The 26,379-nt window shown below is 32.2% G+C and overlaps 2 protein-coding genes across 3 annotated transcripts in view; one reads left to right on the forward strand and one right to left on the reverse strand.

Moving 5' to 3' along the window:
- Positions 1 to 4,049, reverse strand: part of LOC114349469 (integrator complex subunit 8) — a 48,447-nt gene extending 44,398 nt beyond the window's left edge. Inside the window, exon 1 of the mRNA XM_050654264.1 lies at positions 3,910 to 4,049. The gene's annotated coding sequence lies outside the window, so the exon portion shown is untranslated. The remainder of the gene's footprint in view (positions 1 to 3,909) is intronic.
- The window catches only part of LOC114349470 (Fanconi anemia group M protein homolog), a 32,142-nt gene that overhangs the window by 2,342 nt on the left and 3,421 nt on the right, over positions 1 to 26,379 (forward strand). The window contains exons 1-13 of one of the 2 annotated variants that reach the window (XM_050654262.1): positions 5,773 to 6,436; positions 7,007 to 7,261; positions 7,326 to 7,472; positions 7,909 to 8,033; positions 14,365 to 14,474; positions 14,525 to 14,646; positions 14,703 to 14,927; positions 15,208 to 15,490; positions 15,707 to 15,816; positions 16,319 to 16,430; positions 16,872 to 17,042; positions 21,640 to 24,035; positions 25,409 to 25,584. In XM_050654262.1, coding sequence (XP_050510219.1) covers positions 7,028 to 7,261; positions 7,326 to 7,472; positions 7,909 to 8,033; positions 14,365 to 14,474; positions 14,525 to 14,646; positions 14,703 to 14,927; positions 15,208 to 15,490; positions 15,707 to 15,816; positions 16,319 to 16,430; positions 16,872 to 17,042; positions 21,640 to 24,035; positions 25,409 to 25,584 — 4,211 coding nt within the window. In that variant the 5' untranslated portion in view covers positions 5,773 to 6,436; positions 7,007 to 7,027. Of the gene's footprint in view, positions 1 to 5,772; positions 6,437 to 7,006; positions 7,262 to 7,325; positions 7,473 to 7,908; positions 8,034 to 14,364; positions 14,475 to 14,524; positions 14,647 to 14,702; positions 14,928 to 15,207; positions 15,491 to 15,706; positions 15,817 to 16,318; positions 16,431 to 16,871; positions 17,043 to 21,639; positions 24,036 to 25,408; positions 25,585 to 26,379 lie in introns of those variants that run through there. The other variant, XM_050654261.1, reaches the window with a different exon arrangement.

Below are 26,379 nucleotides of genomic sequence, written 5' to 3' on the forward strand. Positions count from 1 at the left end.
TTAATTTAACTTTTCTCTTATTTAATACTCAGTCAGCTAGAAATAAAATTGATGATTTATTTTTAATGTTAGAATATAATGACTTTCCCAGTGTTCTGTTATTGACTGAACACTGGCTAGAAGAAAATGAATACTTGTATATTCCCGAGTATTCCATGATTTCACATTTTTGTAGAACAAACTTTATACATGGGGGTACTGCTATTTTAGTACACAACTCTCTATTGCAAGAACTGGCTTTTGTTCAGATAAATTATGAGGATCTTATTGAAGAAAAACAATTTGAATTTTCAGTTGCACAAATAACAAATTTTGATATCTATATTATTTGCATCTACAGATCTCCAACAACCAGTGTCCAGATTTTTTTGGAAGGGCTGGAGAACTTGTTGTTGAGGATTCCAAAGTTTAGTCAAATAATCCTGACGAGTGATTTTAATATTGACTTTCTGAACTATGATTGCAATGAAGTAAAGAAAATAAAAAACTTACTCACTTGTTTTAATTTAAAAATGCATGTTAATGAAGCAACACGTGTCACTAAATTGTCTCAAACTCTAATAGATTATTTCTGTTCTAACTTTGAGAAGGATTATGTTCAATGTATTGTATTTGACCCCAATCTGTCAGACCATAAGGCAGTTGTTGCTTCTATCAAAATTAAGAAATTTAGTAAAGGTAAAGATAGTGTAAATAAATTTAAAATTGGTCGCCTGTATAGTAAATCTAACTTTGGTAAATTTAGATTAAAGTGCGAGAGTCTTGACTGGTATTCTCTCCTATCACAATCGTCTGAGCCATTTAAATCATTTCATAATACAATATGTGAATTTTTTGAAAGGTCTTTTCCTAAACAAAAGATTAAAATTAAAAATAGAAAACCTTGGATTACAAATGGCATTAAAAATTCCTGCAAAACCATGAGATCGCTCCATTATATCAAAAAATATTACCAAGATGAATGGTTTGTTACCTATTATAATCAATATAAAAAGATATACAGAAATGTTATTAAAACTGCAAAAGAAAACTGCTACAAGCATAGAATAGAAAACTCCTCAAATGTAACTAGGGAAACTTGGTCTATAATAAATGAATTAAGGGGTAAACACAGATCAGGTAATAGTCATCACACTCCACTTCCAAATGACTGTAATGAATTTTACTGTAGCATAGCCGAAACTTTAACAGCACAGTTGAGACATGGTACAGATCCTTTGTCATATCTGAAGAAAACAGAAGTTATGTGTCCCTTCATAATTTATGATACTAATGTTGAGGAATTGAAAGAGATATTTAAATCAATCAGAAACAAAAACTCTTCGGGTTATGATGACATCTCTATAAGAGTTTTCAATAATCTACCAAACTCTGCTTTGGATGTTTTATCTATTTTAATTAATGATAGTTTTAATGCTGGCACATTTCCCGATTTCCTGAAGATAAATGTTGTAATTCCATTGCACAAGGGTGGAGATCACATAAACCCTTCCAATTACAGGCCAATTTCTCTGATACCTACGTTGGCAAAAATAATAGAGAAAATTGTTAAAGCAAGATTAATACAATTTTTAGAGGTTAACCAACTACTAAGTCCGAAACAGTTTGGTTTCCGTGGTAACACTGGCACGACCGATGCGATTTTCAGTTTTTTAGAGATAGCTTACAATAATATTTATTTAGGCGAGATGGTTGCGGCAGTGTTCTGTGATTTAACGAAGGCTTTTGACTGTGTCAATCATGGTTTGCTGCTGCAGAAGCTTAAACACTACGGAATTAAAGATAAGTCACTGAGTTGGATGGAGTCATATTTGTCGGGTAGGAGTCAGTTTGTTAGAACAGACTGTGACTCTGACTTGATGAATGTAACTTGGGGAGTGCCCCAAGGCTCGGTATTGGGACCAGTTCTGTTTTTGGTATATATAAACGATTTAGCCTACCTTGATGTATCTGCTCATTTCACCCTTTATGCAGATGATACCACTCTTATATGGCATGCTAAAGATTTGAATGTCTTACGCCAATCTGTAGGTAGGGAACTCTTAATGATTGGAAATTGGTGCACGGCGAACTTTTTGACATTAAACACTTCTAAAACCAAGCTTCTGTGTTTTAAACATGTTATGCCTGAATTACATCTGGAACTTGAACCTCAGCTGTCCGTCAGGTTTCTTGGCCTGAATATTGATCCTGACCTTAAATTTAAATCGCATATCGAAGCCTTGAATTCAAAACTTGCATCTGGATGCTATGCAATACGGTCGACTAGAAGGGAGCTTGGTTTTGCCCAAGCAAGAACTGTGTACTTTGCACTAGTAGAGTCACATCTTAGATTCGCAATTCAGTTTTGGGGAGCGTGTAGTCAGGAGCTTTTCAGTAGTGTGTTTTTGCTTCAAATAAAGGCAGTACGCCTGTTGTGCCAGGTAAATTCTAGAGAAACGTGTAAACCTTTATTTATTAAACACAGTATCCTTACACTTGTATCTCTTTTCATTTTGGAAACGGCAAGCATTATTTTTAAGAATAAACATCTATATGAAAATAATAATCGATCTGGACGATTTGCTAGCAATTTAGCTTTGATTACACCTAGAAGCACACTAGTCAAAGACTCATTTATTTTTAACGGCATCAAAATTTTTAATAAACTACCTAGTGAAATAAAAAATTTGGAAACTATTAGAAAGTTTAGAAATTCATTAGATAGACTACTCGATAAGAGGGCCTATTATGATCTGACAGAATTTTTTGAGGACCATTGGAGCTGATGTATTTGTGATCTTGTGTATATTTTTTTTTTTGTCAATTTGTTTGTCATTATTGTTTGTGATTTAGTTTTACACCTTGTAGTTTGTTTGTTTTTTATTTTTGACAATACTACATATTTTGTAGTTGTTATATAATGTAAATGTGTTATGTGTTATATTTTATATTTAGTCATATTTTAATTTAATTTATTTATTTAAAACTCTTAAACAGTGTTTGTCAACAAGATTTTTTCTTAGACAATAAACATATATTCTCTCTCTCTCTCTCTCTCTCTCTCTCTCTCTCTCTCTCTCTCTCTCTCTCTCTCTCTCTCAAGTACACTAGTATTGTAGAGGGCGCCAAAGTCGAGGCCTCGAAAAAAAGTAGTTCTGATGGCGGACAGTTAATCTCAAGATCGGGATCTCTGAAACAAAAAAATCGTAGGGCATTTAGAAAAGGAAGGTTTCTTACATGACAATTTACCACTGTTAGTGAAAAATTCCGCAAAAAAAGATTTTACAGAAATTTTAAAATATTTTGTGAAAAAATCGCCCGTTTTTCTTCAGTTTTTCATGGTTAAAAAATATTTATTTTTTTGGTCAAATTGTGGTAAATTGGCACGTAAGAAACCTTCCTTTTTCAAATGCAGTACGATTTTTTTGTTTCGGATATCCCAATCCTGAGATTAACTGTCCGCCATCATTTTTCGAGGCCTCGACTTTTGCGCCCTCTACAATATTAGTGTACGTGTGTAAATAAAAAAAGATATATTTGTTGTACTCTTTAAGAGTTAGATATTAATATCTAAAAAGTTTTATATTCATTTTTTATAATGGTTCTGAGAAAAAAATTCTTGAAAAAAATGATTATTTTTGGTCTTCTAAAGAAGTGTACTAGTACCTTAAGGTAATTCTCATTGATAGTACTCTTTCTAAGCTAACAGATTGTGCAAGAATCTCAAAATGACCAAAAATTGACATTCATCGTTTTTCCCTCTAACCGATCAATTGTTTTATATGAAAATATAAATTTATACAATATAATTTTTAAAAAATATAATTTTTTACATCAAAAAATACATGAATTAATAGTATTGGTACTCAGCTTTAATATTATAATACTTTATATCTTTTACAACTTTAACACAATGACAGTACTCACCAGAGGGACTGCAGACGTTCGGATACAATTAGCGTCTCTTTGCAAAGACAATGACGTCGACTTTGCAAAGTAACAAGACACTTACTCAACACACTCACTACACATGACACTAAGTACCTCATGTTGTGACTGGCTGAATGACATAAAATCCATGCCATAAAAAAATAAACTCTCAACTTTAGATATTTATGTTGGTTTCCATACATTTTTGACATTGTAGATGTCACTAGACATAAAATTGCAAAAAGTGACAGGACGCCCTGGGCCTGGATTCCGTGCACTGTAGATATCTACATGTCGCTTTCTATTGGTGTCAATTTTCGTAAAAATATTTGAATTTTAGCTTTAATTGAATTATTTTCTAGTTTTGCTAGGTTATACTCTAATTGATGCTGAAGTGAGACTTAGTAAAACAAGAAAATATTTGAATTAAAACTAAAAATTAAAATATATTGACACTGCGCATATCGCTTTCTATTAATGTCAATATATTTGAATTTTTAGTTTTAATTCAAATATTTTCTTGTTTTACTAAGTCTCACTTCAGCATCAATTAGAGTATAACCTAGCAAAACTAGAAAATAATTCAATTAAAGCTAAAATTCAAATATTTTTACGAAAATTGACACCAATAGAAAGCGACATGTAGATATCTACAGTGCACGGAATCCAAGTCCTGGAATCTTATATGAACAAACTGGGGAATTTCCCCCATCACTTTCACTACGGTCAGCTAATAAAGAGAAATGACAGCCTATCTCGCTCACGAAGACTTTAACCAATCATTTATGTTAACGCCATATCTGAATGTCACAAATAAAATAATCAAACGAGGCTTAACTCGGCAATGTCAATTCTGTCAAAAGTAATGACAATGAAAGTTAGTGGAAATAATTTTCCATTAGTTTAGAGTTTTTATTGTATTATCTTTAACGATTTGTTCTTAGTAATTTCAATTTAAGTTGGTTCCTTATCCTTCGTTGATAAAGTGTAGTTTTGTTTTAGTTACGAAACGAAAGAAGTTTTGTGTTGTGTTAATAAAAAAACTGAACATGGTTTATTATTGTTGTGTACGGTTGTGTACAAATCATAGAAAAGTTAAAAAAATGCATAGATAGGTAAATAGTAATTAGTTTATAACTGTTTTATCTGAAACGAAACAACAAATAAATACACGTAGGTACCTATATTTACAAAAACATTGTCTAACTTTTTTTATATCCCTTTTCCTTACTAAATTTGACAGCAAAAATAACATATACATTTTGTAACTTGGGAATTCCGAATAAGTTATAAGTAGTACTTAGATATTATTTAAATAAAATACTTTAACAAGCTTTCTAAGTTCTGGTATTTTATTTTAATAATATAGGTGAGATTATTTCTCGTAAAATAAAAAGATATTTTAATTAGTAACAAAAGGGCCCGCAAGAGGCGCTGAACGGATGAAATTAATGCTTGTCCATTTAAATTTCCCGCCAAATGGTGATTAGTTAACACTACGGTCGCATGTGGCGAAAGGAACCAAATTTTTACAGTGAGTTGCCTATCTATCCGGTAATACTATATTATTTATCTATCCGGTAATACTATATTATTTATCTATGGTCCAGGACTGTATTAGCCAATGAACTGTCAATACGGATGGAATGGCCATGTCCCATTCAAATAGTGAAGCAAGATTGGGTGCATTCAGCAGACACAATCGCTAACTAATCGATTAGTGATTTTCTGCTGAATGCCACATAAATTGTGACATTCAGCATGTAAATCACAAATCGATTACTAATCGATTACTTAGCGATTGCGTCTGCTGAATGCACCCATTGACACCAACATACAAGAGAGAGGTCCTAGAGAGAGACAGACAAGGTGGTGGAGAATTTGACAGGCCGTGTAATTTGAGTTGCCTATATAAATGGACCCGATTGAATCAGTATTTACAGTTCGTTGAATATTTTAACTTATATTTTAACTTGGCTAAGGCCTAATGCTGATTGGCAGTACATATTTCAAAATTTAACCACTTTTTTGTATTTAGGGGATAAATAGAGTACACAGTGCCATACTTGGTGTTTAGATACTTTTCAGAATTGTTATTTGTATTTATCAAAACAAATACCTACTTTCCTAAAGTATTTGGGAGTTAAATAATTTTAAAACTATTTAAATACTAAATTAGTGACTGTTTTATACAAAGTGAAGAAGTCCTTGATTATGTTTTTATGTTACTTTTATATTTAGACTTTTATATTTCCCCGATTTAAGTTGATATAGGCAACTCAAATTACACGGCCTGTCAAAGTTTCCACCACCTTGTCTGTCTCTCTCTAGGACCTCTCTCTTGTATCGTGGCTGCATTAGTTGTCTTTGTGCCTATTCCATCCGTATTGACAGTTCATTGGTATTAGCTCAATGTATCTGTGTGTCTAGTAGAGTCGCAGTTACTGTATATGTGTAGATTTAAGATAGTCTCTTAGAATCCCTATCAGACACATATCACCTAGTATCTTGGATACATTGTTGGGTAAGTGATAATGTGACTGTTGTTGGTCATAATGTTGGCAGTCTATTAATATATGCTTCCTGCTTAAAGATGTGTTACACAGTTTGCACCAGGGAGGGTCAGTGTTTGTGAAAAGGTATGAATTTGTTAGTCTTGATTGCCCTAGTAGAAGTCTGGTTAGGGCTGTTTGTAGGAGGGGTTTGTCAGTTCTTGGGCATCTAGGTATTATGACATCTTTGATAGATCGAAGGTTAGAATGATATTGTCACCATTCACGTTTCCATAAGCACAACATATTCAACTTGAGACACGATTTTGAGTCACACAAGATGATTGTTTCTGAGGAAAGTTTGAAAATTAGATGGGAAAACTATAGCTGAGCCTACACCATCATTAGATTTAGATGAGTCTGTGAAGATAGTAATAAAATTTTATGTGGGTTCTAAGAAGTTATTTATTTCGTTCTTTATTATTAAATTAATGGTGGAGCAAAATAATATTGATATTTGTAGTTTTTACAGTAAACTATAAAACAATGGGATTCTTGAAGGAGATATATTATTATGATGTATAGTATGTATTTTATTTTAGATATCCACTTCCAGAGAAGATATGTGGAAAGAAAAAAGAGTGTTTTTCATCACTCCTCAAATTCTACAAAACGATTTAGTAAAGTTCGAAGATTTGGGCTCTAAAATAAAGTGTTTAGTGTTTGATGAAGCCCACAGAGCTAGAGGCAATCACGCATATTGTGAAGTTATAAGAAAGCTCAGCAGTTCCAATAAGTATTTTCGAGTCTTGGCTCTAAGTGCTACTCCAGGTGGAACAATAAATGATGTTTTAGAGGTGAATAGTAAATAGATGTTTCTTGACAGAATGTTCTTAATAAAAATTCTTTTTTGCATTATAGGTGGTTCAAAATTTACTGATCTCACATCTGGAATTCCGTACCGAAGAGAGTCCAGATGTAAGCCCTTATGTTTTTCAAAGAAATTTAACAACAGTGGTTGTTCCTTTGGGTACCAAGCTGCAGGAAGTAAAAGATTCATATATGAAAGTGAGTATTATAAAAAAAGTGGTGTTTTTATATCAATCGGAAGTAAACCATAAAAAATTGTAAAATAACTCGGAATAAATTGGTTTTATCTCATGATTTCATAATCATTTTTATAATGTTGACAACTTAGTAGTAAATGTTGTTAATAATTCCATTGTCAATAATGAGTAACACAGGAAAAAGTATTACTAGGTATATCAACAAAATAAGTCATTAGTTAAAAGTTCAAAGATATTAAGAAAACTGATGCTCCACAAATCTGCAGGTTATCATCACCGTCAATAGTAATAGCATTACAACTCTTCTTGATTATTTGAAGCGTTTACTATTGCCTTCAATGTTTGTTGGTCCCGCGATAGTATTTTCCATTATCTCACAAGATTTTCTCCCATTAATTCAGGTGCTGGATATTTTTATAAAATTTGCCTTTATGTAGGTTTTAGAATATTACACAAGGAGCCTTATACGATATAAAGTTATTCAAGGTAACTGCGCTAATTTGACCAAAGGAAAAATTTTCATTCTTATGAAAAATTACCAACAAAATGCTCGAGGAACCAGGTAAGAACTATAATATGTTTATTTGAATATTCTACAGGGTGGTTCATCTTATTCGCCTCGGTGTCTGTACGGAAAACCACTTAATATTTTAAAAAAATTTCTTCACAATAATATACAGGGCCATTAATACTACAATCTAAAAATAATGTGAATTATACAGGGTGCTCCAAAAAAGAGTGGTATATCAAAGTTATATTTTTTCTTATGGTATACCCTATATATGATGACATTTTTAAATTGACCTTAAAAAATAAGCTAAACTTTTATAAGGGTTCCCTATACCTAAATACAGGGTTTTTTTATTTATTTCGATTTTTATGAAAATGTAAGGTTTTAGAAAAAAATAAATATCTACGAATCTAAGAATCAGTAACAAATTCCTTCTTGGATCTTAATAATAGACTATTTAGCATACTTAAACAGATGCTTACTGCAACAAAATTTCTTACAGGGTGGTCAAAATATGAGATTGTTCTATTAACAAGTTCAAGCTGTAATAACTTACTTAATTTAAATAGAACACCCTGTATCTTACTAGTCTATCGCGTAGAAAATATACTTATCTTTCAATTTGTATTAGGGTTTCCTATACCTATCTTTTTACAGGGTGGTCAAAATATTAGATTGTTCTATTAACAAATTCAAGCTGCAATAACTTACTTATTTTAAATAGAACACCCTGTAGCTTACTAGCCTATCGCGTAGAAAATTTATTTAGCTTTCAATTCTTATTAGGGTTTCCTATACCTATCTCCCTTCATTTGTTAAATATTTAAAGATTTCCTAATTTGCACGCTTTAAAAATTAGAATTAAGTAAATATGTCGTGGTTACATATTATGTATAACACATCACCAACACCGGCAATATACTTAGACATGATACTGTCAATAATAAAATTTTCATTGTTATCATATAATCACACAGAGTGTTGTATTATTTTAGTTGATTTTGGCCTACATGTGACATTGAATAATATGTTTATATTAAACTGCATACCCTATATTAGATGCCGTATTCTGGAAGATACTTAAATTATATTTCATTCCGTATAAGTATTTTCCATATCTAAACCAACGGTTATTAAATAAATTTAAGAACACCACTTTTTGTTTGAATCTTTGAATCGCAATTACAGACAATTAAATGCAATGGCTACTATGACGAAAACGAGCCTATTGTACAAAAATATGTAAAAATGGGTATTTACAGAATAACATGGGAATTAACATTTACAGAATAACATGTGTATTGAGAATGTTTACATGAAATTGAAGAGATTTTAAATATCTTCCATTATAAAGAATAGAATATCGAGTATGTCATTTAAAATAAATAAGAACACTCAGTGTGATTAAATGATAAAAATATGAATTTTATTAACGAAAGTATCTTGACTAAGATATTTAAGTATATTGCCAGTGTTGGTGATGTGTTGTACATAACCACGACATAGGTACTTAATTCTAATTTTTAAAGCTTACAAATTAGGAAATCTTTAAATATTTCAAAAATGAAGGCAGATAGGCATAGGAAACCCTAATAAGAATTGAAAGCAAAGTAAATTTTATTTCTTGAGTACTTTAAGATACAGGGTGTTCCATTTAAAATAAGTAAGTTATTACAGCTTGAATTTGTTAATAGAACAATCTAATATTTTGACCACCCTGTAAAACATAGGTAACGGAAACCCTAATATAAATTGAAAGCTAAGTAAATTTTCTACGCGATAGACTAGTAAGATACAGGGTGTTCTATTTAAAATAAGTAAGTTATTACAGCTTGAATTTGTTAATAGAACAATCTCATATTTTGACCACCCTGTAAGAAATTTTGTTGCAGTAAGCATCTGTTTAAGTATGCTAAATAGTCTATTATTAAGATCCAAGAAGGAATTTGTTACTGATTCTTAGATTCGTAGATATTTATTTTTTTCTAAAACCTTACATTTTCATAAAAATCGAAATAAATCAAAACACCCTGTATTTAGGTATAGGGAACCCTTATAAAAGTATAGCTTATTTTTTAAGGTCAATTCAATAATGTCATCAGATATAGGGCATTCCATAAGAAAAAATATAACTTTGATATACCACTCTTTTTTGGAGCACCCTGTATAATTCACATTATTTTTAGGTTGTAGTATTAAAGACCCTGTATATTTATGTGAAGAAATTTTTTTTAAATATCAAGTGGTTTTCCGTACAGAGACCGAGGCGAATAAGATGAACCACCCTGTATATGCAGGTTTTCTAGTGTTTTTTAACAAGACAATACACTTATTTATATTGAATTATTATATAGACCTCTCGTCTTACTTAAAACTAATTTTAAGCTTTTTGCACGATTCATAATAATATACACCAGAATAAGGTCTTTGGCGCTTGAAGAAATACCAATAGATCAAGCTGGCTTCAGAGCAAATCTTCAAGGACCAAGTTCTATCTCTAACAGAGCTGGGTAGTATCCGGACACTTCTGTATCCGGATACTTTTTAAATTTTGTATCCGGTATCCGTATCCGTGATCAAATTTGAAAGTATCCGGCATCCGGATACTTTTTTGATATTCGGATACTTTTAAATATTTATCAGCCGCCGATAATGCACCTAACGTAGGCACAACACTGCCATTCCTTCAATCCAGATATGTCTAATATGTTAAATCCCATTTTTCGTACTCGTCACCGTTATAATATATTATTATAAATATAGCTAATTGAGCTTTGTTTTTACCTAATCAGTTATAAATCTTCATAAGTACGTTGTTTAATTAATTACTTACATTTATTTTTTATATTTTCTATATCTCTCTTTTCAAGAACCCCTTTTTGTACCCTGTATAATTAGAAGAAATTATTTTTCGAATTATAATAAAGTACATCTTAATATTTATAATTTTATTTTAGTATACCTACAAGTACAAATTAATAAGTACTCAACACTTAGGTGTCAATAAGTAAATATTTTATTATTCTTAAGCAATAAACAATTTTTTGAGTACTTTCTGATTTCATTCTCCATCATTTAATGTATTTTTATTATTATACAGGGTGTCCCGAAAAGAATGGTCATAAATTATACCACACATTCTGGTGTCAAAAATAGGTTGATTGAACCTCACTTACCTTAGTACAAATGTGCTCATAAAAAAAGTTACAGCCCTTTAAAGTTACAAAATAAAAATCGATTTTTTTCAATATATCGAAAACTATTAGAGATTTTTTATTGAAAATGAACATGTATTATTCTTGTGGCAGGAACATCTTAAAACAAAATTATAGTGAAATTTGTCCACCCCATAAAATCTTTATGGGGGTTTTGTTCCCTTAAACCCCCCCAAACTTTTGTGTACGTTCCAATTAATTCATTATTGTGATACCATTAGTTAAACACAACGTTTTTAAAACTTTTTTGCCTCTTAATATTTTTTCGATAATCCAGTTTTTATCGAGATGCGGCTTCTTTTTTAATATATTTACATAAAATTTTTATGGCGGTTTTGTTCCTTTAAAGCCCCCAAACGTTTGTGTACGTTCCAATTAAACTATTATTGTGGTACCATTAGTTAAACACAGTGTTTTTAAAACTTTTTTGCCTCTTAGTCTTTTTTTGACAAGTCACCTTTTATCGAGATGTGGCTTCTTTTTCAAAATATACCTAAAAATGCAAATTATAAATAAATTTTCAGATTATTAACAGGTCTCTATAATCGTACTTAACCATATACAAATATGTGGTGGACCATATACAAATATTCAAAATATGTCGATAAACACTAGCTTATCGAAAAAGTACTAAGAGGCAAAAAAGTTTTAAAAATATTGTGTTTAACTAATAGGGCCACAATAATAATTTAATTGGAACGTACACAAAAGTTTTGGGGGGGTTTAAAGGAACAAAACCCCCATAAAATTTTTATGGGGTGCACAAATTTCACTTTAATTTTTTTTTAAGATGTTGCTGCCATGAGAATGTCCATTTTCAATAAAAAATCTCTAAGAGTTTTCGATATAGAAAAAAAAATCGATTTTCATTTTGTAACTTCAAAGGGCTGTAACTTTTTTTGTGTGCACTATTGTATATAAGTAAGTGAGGTTTAATCAACTTATTTTTGACCCCAGAATCTGTGGTATAATTTATGACCAATCTTTTCGGGACACCCTGTATATTACATTAAAAATACATGCACATCACGTAGTTCTAATACTAATAATGTATGTCCTTCTTAGAAAAAGTATCCTTCAAAGTATCCTAGGAAGTATCCAAAAAAAATATCCGGATACTTGTATCCGAATATATTTTTAAATGAAAGTATTCGTACTTTTTTAAAAAGTATCCGGATACATTTTGAGTATCCGTATCCGGTATCCGGATACTTTTTTTCACTATCCGACCCAACTCTGATCTCTAACTACATACATCAAATCAAAAAAGGATTCAAAAAGTGGCAAAAGACTGGTGGTGTACTTATATACATAACAACAGCGTATGACACAGTATGGCAAGAGGGATTAAGTCAGTGGCTGTAAAAAATTAACACCATTATCAAATAAGAACAAAAATGGATCACAGACCAATGTGAAGAAGCAGAGAAACTCTACACAGAATCCACAATTCATTCAATTTCCACAAGAAATTAAAAAATAAGAGGATGATAATAGAAAACAACAAAATAGTAACAGACATTGATGGTCTAGGTAACATATTGGTCTAAGAGCTAGCAACGTTTTCGAGAAATCATTTTAAGACGGCTGATTCTTTCATATATTGTTCCCTATGCTTCCTCGAACACCGTACCGGCCATCTGGCTGCTGATACAGGTTGCGTTCATTACTGCGCAGCACACCTGTACAGGTAAACACAAAATCAGGGTGATTGATTAGTGTGAAAAAGCTGAGTAGATCCGCTATAGTAAGAGATAGCAATTAAAGTTAATAACAAAAATTGTAGCTAACTTTGCGCTTAACATTACAAAATTAGTTAGAATGTTACAGGGTGTTCGATAACATAGTGGCAGAAAAAACTTTTGTTTTTTTAAATGACCCCATATTTTATTCTATATTCGAAATCTTCTCAATTTCTCCATCACAAAAATATAAAGGTTTGTTATGTTATACAGGGTATTTACAAAGTTATAACCAATGTTCTATAAATATCGTAATAAGTTCAGCTCCCTGTATAAATAAAAATAAGCACAACAGCAATGGTTTATTGATCTTTTTGTTGATTGTAAAAATTTATAAAAATGGTTGATATTGCTCATTTTCTTTATATCGAATACAGGGTGAGTCAAAACGCAAGTACATTATTTTCACAGTAATTTTAAATAGAACACCCTAATTAATAACTTGCTCTGAAAAATGAAAATATCTCGAAAACTGACAAGTTTAGGCATAGGGAATATTATACAAAAATTAAAGTACGGTATTGATATTTTTCGATAGTTAATATAAAATACAGGGTGTTTCATTTAAAATTTTTGAGAAAAGAATGTACTTGCGTTTTGACTCACCCTGTATTCGATATAAGGAAAATTAGCAATATCAACAATTCTTAAAAATTTTCACAATCAACAAAAAATGTGACACCAATAAACCATCCCTGTTTTGCTTTTTTTATTTATACAGGGAGCTGAACTTGTTACGATTTTGATAAAAAATTGGTTATAACTTTGTAAAAGCCCTATATAACATAGCAAACCTTTATATTTTTGTGATGGGGAAGTTAAGAGGATTTCGAATATAAAATAAAATATAGGGTGTTCCATTTAAAAAAACATAAGTTTGGTCTGCCACTATGTTACCGAACACCCTGTAACAATCTAACTAATTTCGTAATGTGAAGCTGAAAGTTGGCCACAATTTTTATTTTTAACTTTTATTGCTATCTATTACTATAGCGGATCTACTGAGCTTTATCACACTCATCAATCACCCTGTATATTGAATTTAAATTATTTTAGGACGAAAAATTTTTTTGTCATTACTTTTTAAACCACAGAAATGTCTGGCGATTACAGTTCATATTTCTAATAATGTTTAAAAAGTAATGACAAAAAAAATTTTCGTCTTATAATAATTTTAAATTCGATATGTTTACCTGTACAAGTGTGCTGCGCAGTAATGAACGCAACCTGTATCAGTAGCCAGATGGCTGTTACGGTGTTCGAGGAAGCATAGGGAACAATATATGAAAGAATCAGCCGTCTTAAAATGATTTTTTTCCGACGTTGCTAGCTCTTGGCTCATATGAGAAAATTACATAAAAGAACTGCACCACAAAAAGCCTGTGCAACTTTAAAACTATAATTTGATATATTTCATTTTTTTAGTCCAAACTATGCAGAGATTATGAAAAGCCTGAACATCTGTATAACCCTTTATCATGCATCTGAATTATTGATTCGACATGGTTTAAGAAGTTTTCTAACATTTTTTGAAGGTAAGAAAGGGTAAAAACAAGAAGCAAAGTCTAATTTTTGTTTGTTATAGAACATATTGATAAACCATTGTTAAGAAATAATACTGACATTCGAGAAATCATGGCAACTATACGTGAACACATGGGACCTCTTCCTCAGATTCAGCAACTCCCTGATGGTGAATATCAAGAAGTAAGAGAATTTTTTCATCTTTTAGCCACAATAAGTCAATTTCGTGTATGTTTTAGGTGCCCCCAAATATAAAATTCGGTCATCCAAAGTTTTATAAACTGAAAGAGATTTTACTAGAGCATTTTAGTGAAACTGAAGATTCTAGTAGGGTTATTGTGTTTTTCGAGTATAGGGAATCTGTGATGGAAGCTTTCGTACTACTGATTCAGTCGAAGCCAGTGTTGAAACCCAGGATATTTATTGGACAGGCGAATGGAGTCAGCCAGAAAACACAAATCAGTGTAAGTAAAGACATTTAACATGTATTTTTCTTTTATTTTATTTGAAAGCACAATCTAACGATTGTAAGTGAAAACAGATGAAAAATAAGATGATTTAAGCTTCTTTTTTAATTGTCATGACTTTAACCTTTTGCCATATTTCCGGTACAACCCTATTTTTTTGTATACTTTGACTTTGAAGAGATTAAAGCAAATCTATTACGGATTAGTTACACCAAACCCAACAATTACCGACCTAAACGTTATAATTCATGATTTCATCGTTTATATTTTCTATCAGGTAGTGAAAGCCTTCAGGGAGGGCCGTTGCAACGTGCTCCTCTCCACAAGCATAGGGGAAGAAGGCCTGGACGTCGGAGAAGTGGACCTGATTGTATGTTTCGACATTTCCAACAAATCTCCCATTAGAATGGTCCAGCGAATGGGGCGAACCGGCCGAAAGAAGGACGGTAAAATTGTAGTTTTAGTTACGGAAGGAAAGGAGCAACAGACTCTAAAGGATTGTCTCATTCATAAGAATAACGTGGCGTTCCATGTTTTAGGATCGAAAGTTTTGGCCCAAGGTAAATCATTTATTTCTTTATCTCTTTTTGGAGTCTTCATCGGTACCTATTCATAAAAATGCATCGTGTAGTACCAATGAATGTAGTAGTGACGTGATCTAGTGAGATTCAAGACGCTGGAACCACCAAATTGGTATTGATGAAGACTCCAAAAATGAAATCGAAAGTTCGACATAGCAACATTCCACTCGGTCTAATTCACGGAAATATTTTTAGGTTTGCACAGTGAGTGTCCACGATTGATTCCAGAGGATATAACGCCCAAATGTGAAAAGATTTTTATAACAGTGGAAGATCCTGGTCCCAAAAAAAGTGGAAACCTTAAGGTAAGCTTTAGACGTAAATATTTAAAAGAAATAAATATATACCGTTTTTTACCCCTGTAACTTATTAAAATGAACAGTATAAAAGTTTTCAGTGACTTTCTGCCCTCGGTAAGAACGTAATCTTTCATTTCGCGTTTAAGTTTTTCAAAAATACTTATTAGTTTTCTCAGGATTCGAAAAAAATGAATGCATTTAAAAAGCATTGGCCTGAAATTTTGCGCCTACGGTCTTAAATATATAGTTTCAAGACTGCTTGTTCTTCTTCGGTTCTCTCCTTAAATTCACTCTCGACTGTCCTATTTGGATGCCGCGGAGTAGAAGTGGAAATGAGTGGGGTTGCACTGGTATCGAAGCGTGTGCGATTCTCTGCTGTTGATCTGCTTAACGCCAGGCTGAAGGCATATCGTTACACTGGTACATCTCTACTTATGCTACTACAGCTATTTTATTAAATAATTCTACTTTATATGAGTATATTCCTATTTTAATAGCAACATTTTAGGATATGTTAAAAAGTTTGTCGAGAAAATCATCAGAGCTGTCATTTTCACCTGGCCTGGAAATCGTTGAAATAGAAGAAAAGATACCCGAACCTGAACTACTTTCTGTAAAAGGTGAGTATATCTTTGTACTTAATTCGTTAATTTGCAATTTTAATAAAAAGTTAATTGCATACTTGTATGTATTGTACACACCACTTCGTATTTCGTGAAAAACATTCTACAACGCAACAGACCCATAGAATAATAAAAATATCCTCACTGCCATCTAGGAAAAGAAAATTGTACAGCTGCGTTCTTGGATATGGAATCTGGAATCTTATTTAAACTTAAAAACATTCTTCCAACTCCCTACTACCTCATTATAAAATTCTATGTCGAAGCGAATGGAGGAACCTGGGGAAGCCTATGCTCAAAATTAGACGAATTAAAGGACAAAAGAAGAATGTCGAAGAGTTCTAACTGTAGCTCTTGTCAAAATCTAACTTTTGTCACAATCCATTATCTCTACTCTATTTTTCGCACCTCATGTTACGTATTTGATTATGCTTTCAGAAAATCCTTTGGACGGAAGCATTGTTCCAAATATTTTCAATAAGAAGATTGAAAAGCAGCGTAGCTTTCAAGAAATACATACTGTGGAACATTCTAGTAATTGCGGATTATTGGTTTCTTTATTGCAAATGGCCGAATCACGTCGGTTCAATATTCCGATGTCACAAATCGGTAAGTACTACAAACTTTATACAGGGTGAGTGAATAAAAATAAATTTATTATATTATTACATACGACAAAGTTATTAATACTTACAAAAATTGAAAGTATATCCGAAATATGAAGAAAACTAAAAGTATCTCTAAAAGTATCGAAACTAAGTATAGGGAATGCTTAATAAAAACGAAAGAGTATCATAAACTATTATAGAACAAAGTAAGTTATCAATCACAGCCTTTAACTCATATTATAAATTTGTGTTTTCAAAGTGGTAAAATACCACTACAATGGAAATAATCTACAGTCACCCCCATTTTTAAATCCGAAAATTCGAGTAAACTGAACAACTAAAGGCCCATTTCTTTAATAAATAATTTTGCTAAAATATTTAAATGGCCCTAAAAGAAAGGTTGCTTGAATTTTTTCATATAAATAAGGTTATTTCAGATAAGCAATTTGGTTTTGTAAAAAAATCAAGTATAGAAAGGGCTGTAGTTGACCTACTGGAGAAAGTGAGAGGAGCTGTGGATGAATCATTGAAATGCTTAGTGGTTTTCCTTGATTGAGCTAAGGCGTTTGACACGGTCTCTCATAAAATTCTCTTAGATAAACTAAGTAATTATGTGGCACTAAATCTAATAGCAGATTATTTGTCGGAAAGAGCTCAACGAGTAAAAATTGGCCCAGAATTGAGTTCTGAATCTATAATAAAATTCGGAGTACCACAAGGAACAGTATTAGGACCACTTTTATTTCATATTTATCTGAACAATATCACAAGAATTAATAGTTTCAACTGCCACATTGTTTGTTATGCCGATGACACGGTAATATTATTTATGGGGAAAACATGGGAGGAGGTTAAAACCAGCTCTGAAATGAACCTAAAACAGCTAAACTTATGGCTAAAATTTAACAAACTGACATTAAATCTTAATAAAACAAAATATATCGCCTTTAGCCCAACAATTGTTGACCAACCTACAAATTTTCATTGTCAAGGACAAAATTGTGACTGTTCTTCAATAGAAAAAGTTTTCTCTATAAAGTATTTAGGCGTCTTCATAGATCAACATTTACGTTGGTCAGACCATATCACTCATGTCAGTAAACGAATAAGGGCTCTAATGCATAAATTTTATATCTTAAGAGATATTCTACCCAGGAAAAAATTAATCATGGTTTATAACTCGCTTGCAGAATCAGTATTAAGATATTGTATTGTAGCATGGGGTGGCGCGTTTAACAAAACTCTTAACATTTTAGAAACAGTTCAAAATACTCTATTAAAAATAATTTTTAAAAAAAGAAAACTGTATCCAACAAAAAAATTATATGATGAATCCGAGATATTTAGTGTTAAATCCCTCTACATCTACAACTGTGTTTTAAATGTTTATATAAACTCAAACAAATTTAAATTTCAAAACAACCGATTAACTCGATCAGTAACAAATATGGATATTAGTATTCAGCAGTTCAAAAAATCAGTAACACAAAGATCCCTAATGTTCTTTGGACCTAAATTTTATAACATAATTCCTATACATATCAAACAAGACCCTAAATTATTTAAATTTAAAAAATACATAAAAACCTATCTAAAAACCCACTTACAATTATTTTTGGACGCAATGTCTTAATGTATGAACGACAGCATAATCAGAGTAAAATTTGGGTGTATATTGGTATTATAATTAACAAAGTATTCAGCAGCTAGAGAGGTTTACCGTCCGTCTTGTTCTGTTGCATTATCTCTTCGATAGTTAGGTATGTTACTTCTTAGTTCCAACCTTAATACTACTTTTATGTACAATTGATACAGTTTCGATTGACATAGTACAGTGCAAAACAGGCAACTCTTGTCTAGGCATGGTGCTGAGTCAGTCGACACTAATAATAATATAGGATTTAAATGTAAAATGTTGTACACACATATTTTTGAATAAATTTGAATTTGAATCGAAGTAGCACAGAAAACGACAATAAATATCGTTCCCATACCACCAGATTGACAACAGGTGGAATACTTTCTTTGGTTACAACCTCCCGAGATTTTCAAAATTTATAAATCATACAGGATGCCGAGGAAATTAAGATGAGAGAATTTTAAATAATTCACAACTCATCTGCTCAGCGTGGTAAAAGTTCCAACAAGAAAGATTCCTTAATACTCCTACAAAAGAGTAAATGAATTGCAAATGTATAAATATTTTCAATTTCTTTGCAACACGAAAACGCAGCAGCTGCATAATGCTCTGGTTAAATCGGAAAGTGCAGGAAGAGTCTATACCGGTTTCGGAGGTCTTTTCCCCCTCATCAGTAGTCCCATATCCTCTTCTCTCCGATTTCCCCAGGCATCACACTTTGGGCCTTCTCGAATTGCAAAGAAAGAAATGTCACGGATGAACTAGAGCCATCTACCGAAAAACAAAGTAAGTTATCAATCGAAGTAGCACAGAAAACGATAATAAATATCGTTCCCATACCACCAGATCGACAACAGGTGGAATACTTTCTTTGGTTACACCTCCTGAGATTTTCAAAATTTATAAATCATGCCGGATGCCGAGGAAATTAAGATGAGAGAATTTTAAATAATTCACAACTTATCTGCTCAGCGTGGTAAAACCTGCACTCTCTGATTTAACCAAAGCATTATGCAGCTGCTGCGTTTTCGTGTTGCAAAGAAATTGAAAATGTTTATACATTATTATAGAACATATTGTTTATCTTATTATGTAAAATAAATAATTTCTTAAGTATTCCTTCTTTATATACAGGGTGTTTATTTCATAGCGACATGGAAATAAAAATGGTCTTAACTCATTAAATACCCTGTATAATAGTATTAAACCCTGTATAATAGTATAAGAATATGGATTATGAGAGGAATCTAAATATGATAAAATCTACAGGGTGTCCTATTTGAAAAATTGTATGGTTGTTTTACCACGTAGAATCGCCCTGTAGAATTCGGCATATTATCCTGTCCTGGAAAATATCCTTATCTACATTTTTTCTAAATAACGTTTTTGGGTATTCTGTACCATAATGGAATTATCGACCAATGTCACACTAAAAACTCACCACTCACCCTGTATATCAGTGGCATGCTGCAACTTTTCAAGCGGTCCGATGATTTTATAAAAAAGCGGCCTCCCATTATCATTTTACCTTCTATTATCAGAATTTATTGTTCGTTATTTATCAAAAAAAAATATAAATTATTTTTAAATCAAACATAAAATTTTGAATTTTTAAATTGACTATGTTCTTTTATTTAAGAATAAGCAATCTTACAAATAATAATAATAGATAAATATTATCACATTAATTTCCTGAACAAATATATGAATTTAATGTAATTAAAAAAATAAAATTTTGAGAATTTTTCAATTATCTAAAGTTGAATTTTAGTAAATCAATTATACAAGAGAGTACAAATTCAAGTACAGTATAAATACTTTAATTTAACAGTATTTAAATATTAATACAACGCAATAATCTAAGCATTCTTTTGCAATTATTTTATAAAATAATTAACTCTCGATCAATAATTTTCGCAATAAAGCAGATTTTTGAGCCAATTAGTCGATTATTTCATCATTTTTAAGCTCATACAAAGCTGTTTCTATAATAGCCATTAGCATAAACGTTTCCAAGTGATCTTGTGTTAAAGTACTTCTTAACCGATTTTTTATGTGTTTCAACGTTGAAAGCTTCTTTCACAAGATACTTGTGTCACTGAAAGAGTTAATAAATGCTTATACATATACTATATTTAAATTTGGATAAACACACTGATATAAAGTTGTACTTAGGCAAAACAGCGTAACAGCAAACTATACAATCTTTACAATTTTTAGTACCACACGCAGGTAAAGTTTTTGCGGTATCAACAACATTATTATTTGTTACTTGCACAATCCTATTTTTTAATACGATTTATCATCAAAATCGACAAAAAGTCATAGCATGTGATCTGTCTTTAGAAAGACAACCACATGCTATGAATTTTTTTGTGATGGATATTCTTGAGTTAAAGTTAATTTCATGTAATCGAATGAACTATCTTTCAATAAAGTCGTCCCAGGAACGCAACTCATAAATATTGGCAATATCATTTTAAAGTCTTTTACTTTAAAATGTATAATATATGTCTAAATTTCCGATATAAATGAGTCAGATTAAATTAAATTATTAGAAGAATTTTTTACTAAGCAACAACATTTTTGGTTAATTTATTAATATTTTGTACTTTGACAACGACGTCCGATCTGGACATCGAAACATTAATAAAATCATTTTTTTTTTGTTAAATTGTGGCTTATTTCCCATTTAGAATAGTTAATTACAAAAATGCCACAAATAAACAGCTTCAAACCAACATCATTCGATTAGAAATTAAAAAAAAATGTTACATCTAAAATTTTTTGTAAAAAAAACTTATTTATTTGACCGGCCTCAAGAGGCCGCGGCCTCTCGGTGATTGCACCGATTTATTTATATGGCCAGCACGTCACTGCTGTCTTTTTGCTGCGCCTATGTTCAAAATGTTTTGTTTCGAGATTTTTCACTCTGTATAACTTTATATTTTATTTTTAGCAACAACAACGCAAAAAAACAAAAACATGAAACAGACTGACATAAGAAACATGTTTTTTAAGTCACAAAGTGCCAGTGACTTCATTGTGCCATCAACTCAAGTAATCGCAGAGTCTATCCAAACTACCAATACAGAAGACAAAAATTTCGGAGAGCCAGAACTGTTCAGGGAACTCTCTGACTTTTTATCAATCCAACAGGATAACTCCAGAAAATGTACGCTCTGTCCCAGCCAGTTAAACTGCGGGGACAATAAATATAAGACACCCAGCAAGTCTTCTTTTGCATGGATAGAACTGGATCCTTCAGTGTTCACAAATATCACTGCAGAAGACCTAAAAGCTTTTGAAAAAAGCTTACATCCTGTTGCCGATGCCAGTTTTCAGTTTGATGAGAGCATACATTTTAAAATACCAGAGACACCTGTAACACAAACGACGCAAAAAGAAACTAAAGTCATGGAGCTGGAAGATTTAATAGATACAAGCATTTTGGCAGACTTTTCCGATACAGCAGCAACTACAGCAACCAATACTACAGCAACTTTTATGCCACCTAAGTCACTAAATAACTTATTAAATAAATACAGCACTTCCTTAATAGACGAGAACTTGCAATTTCCTCCACCAACTGATACTCAACATTCAGAATACAATAACAAGAGTACGTTAGAAGTTATTAGAACCAAAAAAAGTTTTTCTGAAGAAGAAACGAAGGATATTTTAGATTTTTTCAAATTAGAAACATTGGAAGACGTTTTCGAGACGAATATTCCTGATTCTCAGGCCACTATAACATATTCCCCTGATATTTTTGACATAACTAATACAGCAAATACAAATGTTATTATAGAAGACGATATAAGTGAAGACTCAAATTCACCGATAATATGTTCTTACTTCAACAAAAAGAAGAATGTCACGATAAGAAATTCGCAAATAGAGGCCACGTATTCCCAAAGTTTGAGCAGTACTCCTTTAACACGTAAAACAGAAAAAAATATCGATAAATTATCCCAAAGTTCAAACAAACTATGTGGCAACACTGGAGATCCAAAGAAAACTCCGCCTGAAGACTTAAACGACTTCTTCGACTTTTCTTTCTTTGCATCACAGTCTAGTAAAAAAAATGAAACAGTTGTAAAAGCCAAGGAAATCATTAATTTAACTGATAGTTGTAACACCATCGATTTTTGCGAAGATTCTTCAAATTCTCGAAAAAATTCAGAAAGTGATGCCAATAATTGCAAGTTGAACGTAAATATTTCAGAGTTAGGAAGCTTTTTCGACGAAGAGTTACTAATGAGTCCGACATTTCGCCAAGTTGATCACCGTAAAGTTAACGTGAAGGAATCACTGGAAAAGACGAAAAGAAAAATAGAGTCTCAAGTAATGAGTAGAAATGTTGCTTCAGTTAATGAGGAGCGTGTATTAAGCCAAAAAGTAGTTCAAATGCATCGTGAAAACCACAATCTTAATACAGATAAGAGTCAGAAAGTTAGTGAGTCTGAAATTGAGCAAAAAATTGACTCTGAGATACCAGAATCGATGGATTTCTTGCAGTTCATGGAAAACGATGACTTTCAGTTGCCGAGTATCACAAAAAACAAAAACTTCGACATACCAGACCCCTTAAGTGACTTTAAATTACCAGGTATTACAAAGATCAAAAATCTCGACATAGCAGATCCGCCAAGTTGCCAATTTAATGACAAACATCCAAAAACCAGTGTCTTAAACACTCAAACTGACAACACCGTACAAAAATCGTTGAGCACCATCGAAAAACTTGAGCCCTCCCAAGCATCAATAACACAGCTTATTTCTTTAGTCAATAAACCAACTCAAACGAATAGTTTGTCTCAGAAAGAAAACATCGACCTTTCTGATGTTGAAAACGATTCTTTTATCTTTAGTTTTAATGCAAAGAAACCAAAAAGGACGAAAAACACTTCAAGTTCCAGTGAAAAATCCTTAAACAGTTCGATAAAAGCAAACATAAAGGAGCACAGCAATAATTCTTCTATCAATACAACACTTGGTTCTAAATCAGCAGATTCCTCTAAAGGCATTTTGGACAATTCTGCGATTGTAAGTCCAAAACCTGTGGCGTTGAGTGACCGCACCAAAAAGATGCAAAGTTCTTCGAATACCTCTTTGAATACTTCCAACAGCGACGATGAATTCGAGACAAAGCCACCAAGTTCTGGCTGGATTCGTACTAGGCCTTTAGTAAAGAAGAGGCCTATATTGAACAATTCAGACGATGAGTTCGAGCCAATTGAACATAGTCCTGTGTTTGCTAAACCTAAGCCAGTGAAAAGAATAAGGATTGAGAAAGAAGAGGGCAGCAGAAATCAAGCTAGAAATGTAACCACTAGGGTAAAAAGTAGAAAGGTAAGTGTTTATTATTTTTATCTTAAAACTTCAAGTTTTATCCCCTTCTTCTTCTTAGCCTTCTTTGGTCATAGGGCTCTCTCAACTCCTTCCATGGATTTCTATCCTGAGCAACATACTTTCAATTTATTTCGGCTATTTTTTTGACGCCTCTACCCATCTCATCTGTGATCTTACTTTTCGTCGTTTACCTTTGTATGGTCTCCAGTGTTGTATTGTAGCATTTCAACGTTGGTCTTTTTGTCTAGCAGTGTGGCCTACTACCTCGACTTTTGTTTTTGATCTTACCCAGTCGTTTCTCTTTGTATCTGACAGTTGTGTACCTAACATTCCCCTTTCTGTCTTGGCGAGTTTGTTCATATTTGCTTTGGTTAAGGTCCAGGTCTGACATCCATATATCATGAGAGGAAGGATGCACTGGTTGAGCACTTTGCTCTTCTTCAAGTATTGAGGTAATTTGTGGCTCTTAAGTATCCAACTACATTAGCACTGGAAGACGTTTTAAAAACATAAATGGAAAGAAACTAAACCACTTAAGATATGCAGACGATGTAGTAGTAATAGCATCAAGTTTTGAAGAACTACAAACCATGCTAACCGAACTAGCAAATGAATCCGAACAAATAGGTCTAAAAATGAATTTTCCCAAAACAAAAACAATGACAAACACACAAGATAATAGAAACGTAATACTAAACGACACCACAATAGAAGCGGTTAATGATTATATTATACAGTATGTCCCTGTAAGTTGTATCCATATGGAAAACTTTTTTATTATTAATTTTACGAAAAAAAAGTGATTCTTCATAAAAAGCTCTGCATGGTCCAAAACCTAAGATTTAACCATCAAATATCAAATTTTTTGAATATTATACGAGGTATGTCAAAAAGTTTGAATTTCACTCAAGAGTAAAGTAGCTTTATTTTTCACAATATTGAAAATTGCTATTATGAAATTCAACTGACTTTTCCAAATCCTGCCCATGTCAGTCTTGCTCTTCTGGTGATTTCCTCACTTTGGTTATTTGTCAAGTTTCAGAATTTGGACTAGGTAGATATATTCTTTTTTTTTTGTTTTATTATTTGACTGGTTATATCTCATTGCCCTTGTTTTTATTTTGCCATATTCATTTTTAGGCGGACGTATCACTCCTCGTGTGACTCGTATATCTTCGAATGTTGTGTGCTCTATTTCAATTGTTTCAGTTTAGTGCCAATATAGTTTCGAGATAATTCGCAAGTCTTGTTCGCCAACTCCAGTTGTTCTCAGAATTTCGCTCAATTTCTCAAGAAAAATAAAATAAAGCCTCATTTTACCACAAGTCTACAACTAACTTGCTAATGATTTACAATTGATTTGTTTATTCTAGTTGGTAAACGAATTCATAGAAAACGAAGCTGAATTGTCAATTTGCGATGAGACAAATGTCTCGGACGATGAAGCTGATGAATTCTTAAGTCAAGAACAATACGATGCTAGTTTTGTAGCAGATGAAACGCAGCACGTCGATACTCAAATGCATGCAGTCTATTTAAAGTCAGTCAGGTAAGCAATATACATAATTATATATGATGATTTACTGTTTTTTCTTATTATTACTACATACAGAGTAGCGAAAAAGTATGGCAACACGGTAATTTCTCGGAAACCGCTAGAACGATTTTTATAGATTTTGGTGGGTAAGGGTATTCTATCAGAGACATGTAAAGAGGATAGACTTGGCTAGGGATATGCCACTCAATGCATCGAGGTGTAACGCCGACATAGGATTGAGTGGTCTAGCCATCTTTGTCGGTCACATGCGCGGGGTCGCTTGGTTAAAAGAGATATAGTATGGTATAACTAGACCCAAACCCAGACATCCAAAGTGAAAGTTATCCTCCAACACCAAATTATTCTATATGGTCCACATAATGTTCAGAAAAAAGTCACACCATTTTGAGCGTCGGGTTTGGGGGGAGAGGGGGAAGAAATCGGTAAATTATATTGTTTTTTAGGTTTTTCGTAAATTTTTTTAAAACTTTACGGTTTAGCATAAACAACCTTCTATACAAAAATGTTCTACATTAAATTTGAAATAAAAAAGGCCCTATGCATAATCCTTCTAGAATGAACGGTTTCAAAGTTACTGAGGTAGTATAGTATAATTGGTCCAAAAAAGGCCTAACCTAAAAATCCAAAGTAAAAGTTTTCCTTCAACACCAAATTGTTCTATATGGTCCACATATTGTTCAGTAAAAAGTTACACCATTTTGAGCGTCCGGTTTGGGGGAGAGATAGGGGAGAAATCAGTAAATTAGTAGTTTTTTTACGTTTTTCGTCAATATTTCTAAAACTATG

The sequence above is a fragment of the Diabrotica virgifera genome, chromosome 6 (assembly GCF_917563875.1).
Source record: "Diabrotica virgifera virgifera chromosome 6, PGI_DIABVI_V3a".
Lineage (NCBI taxonomy): Eukaryota > Metazoa > Arthropoda > Insecta > Coleoptera > Chrysomelidae > Diabrotica > Diabrotica virgifera.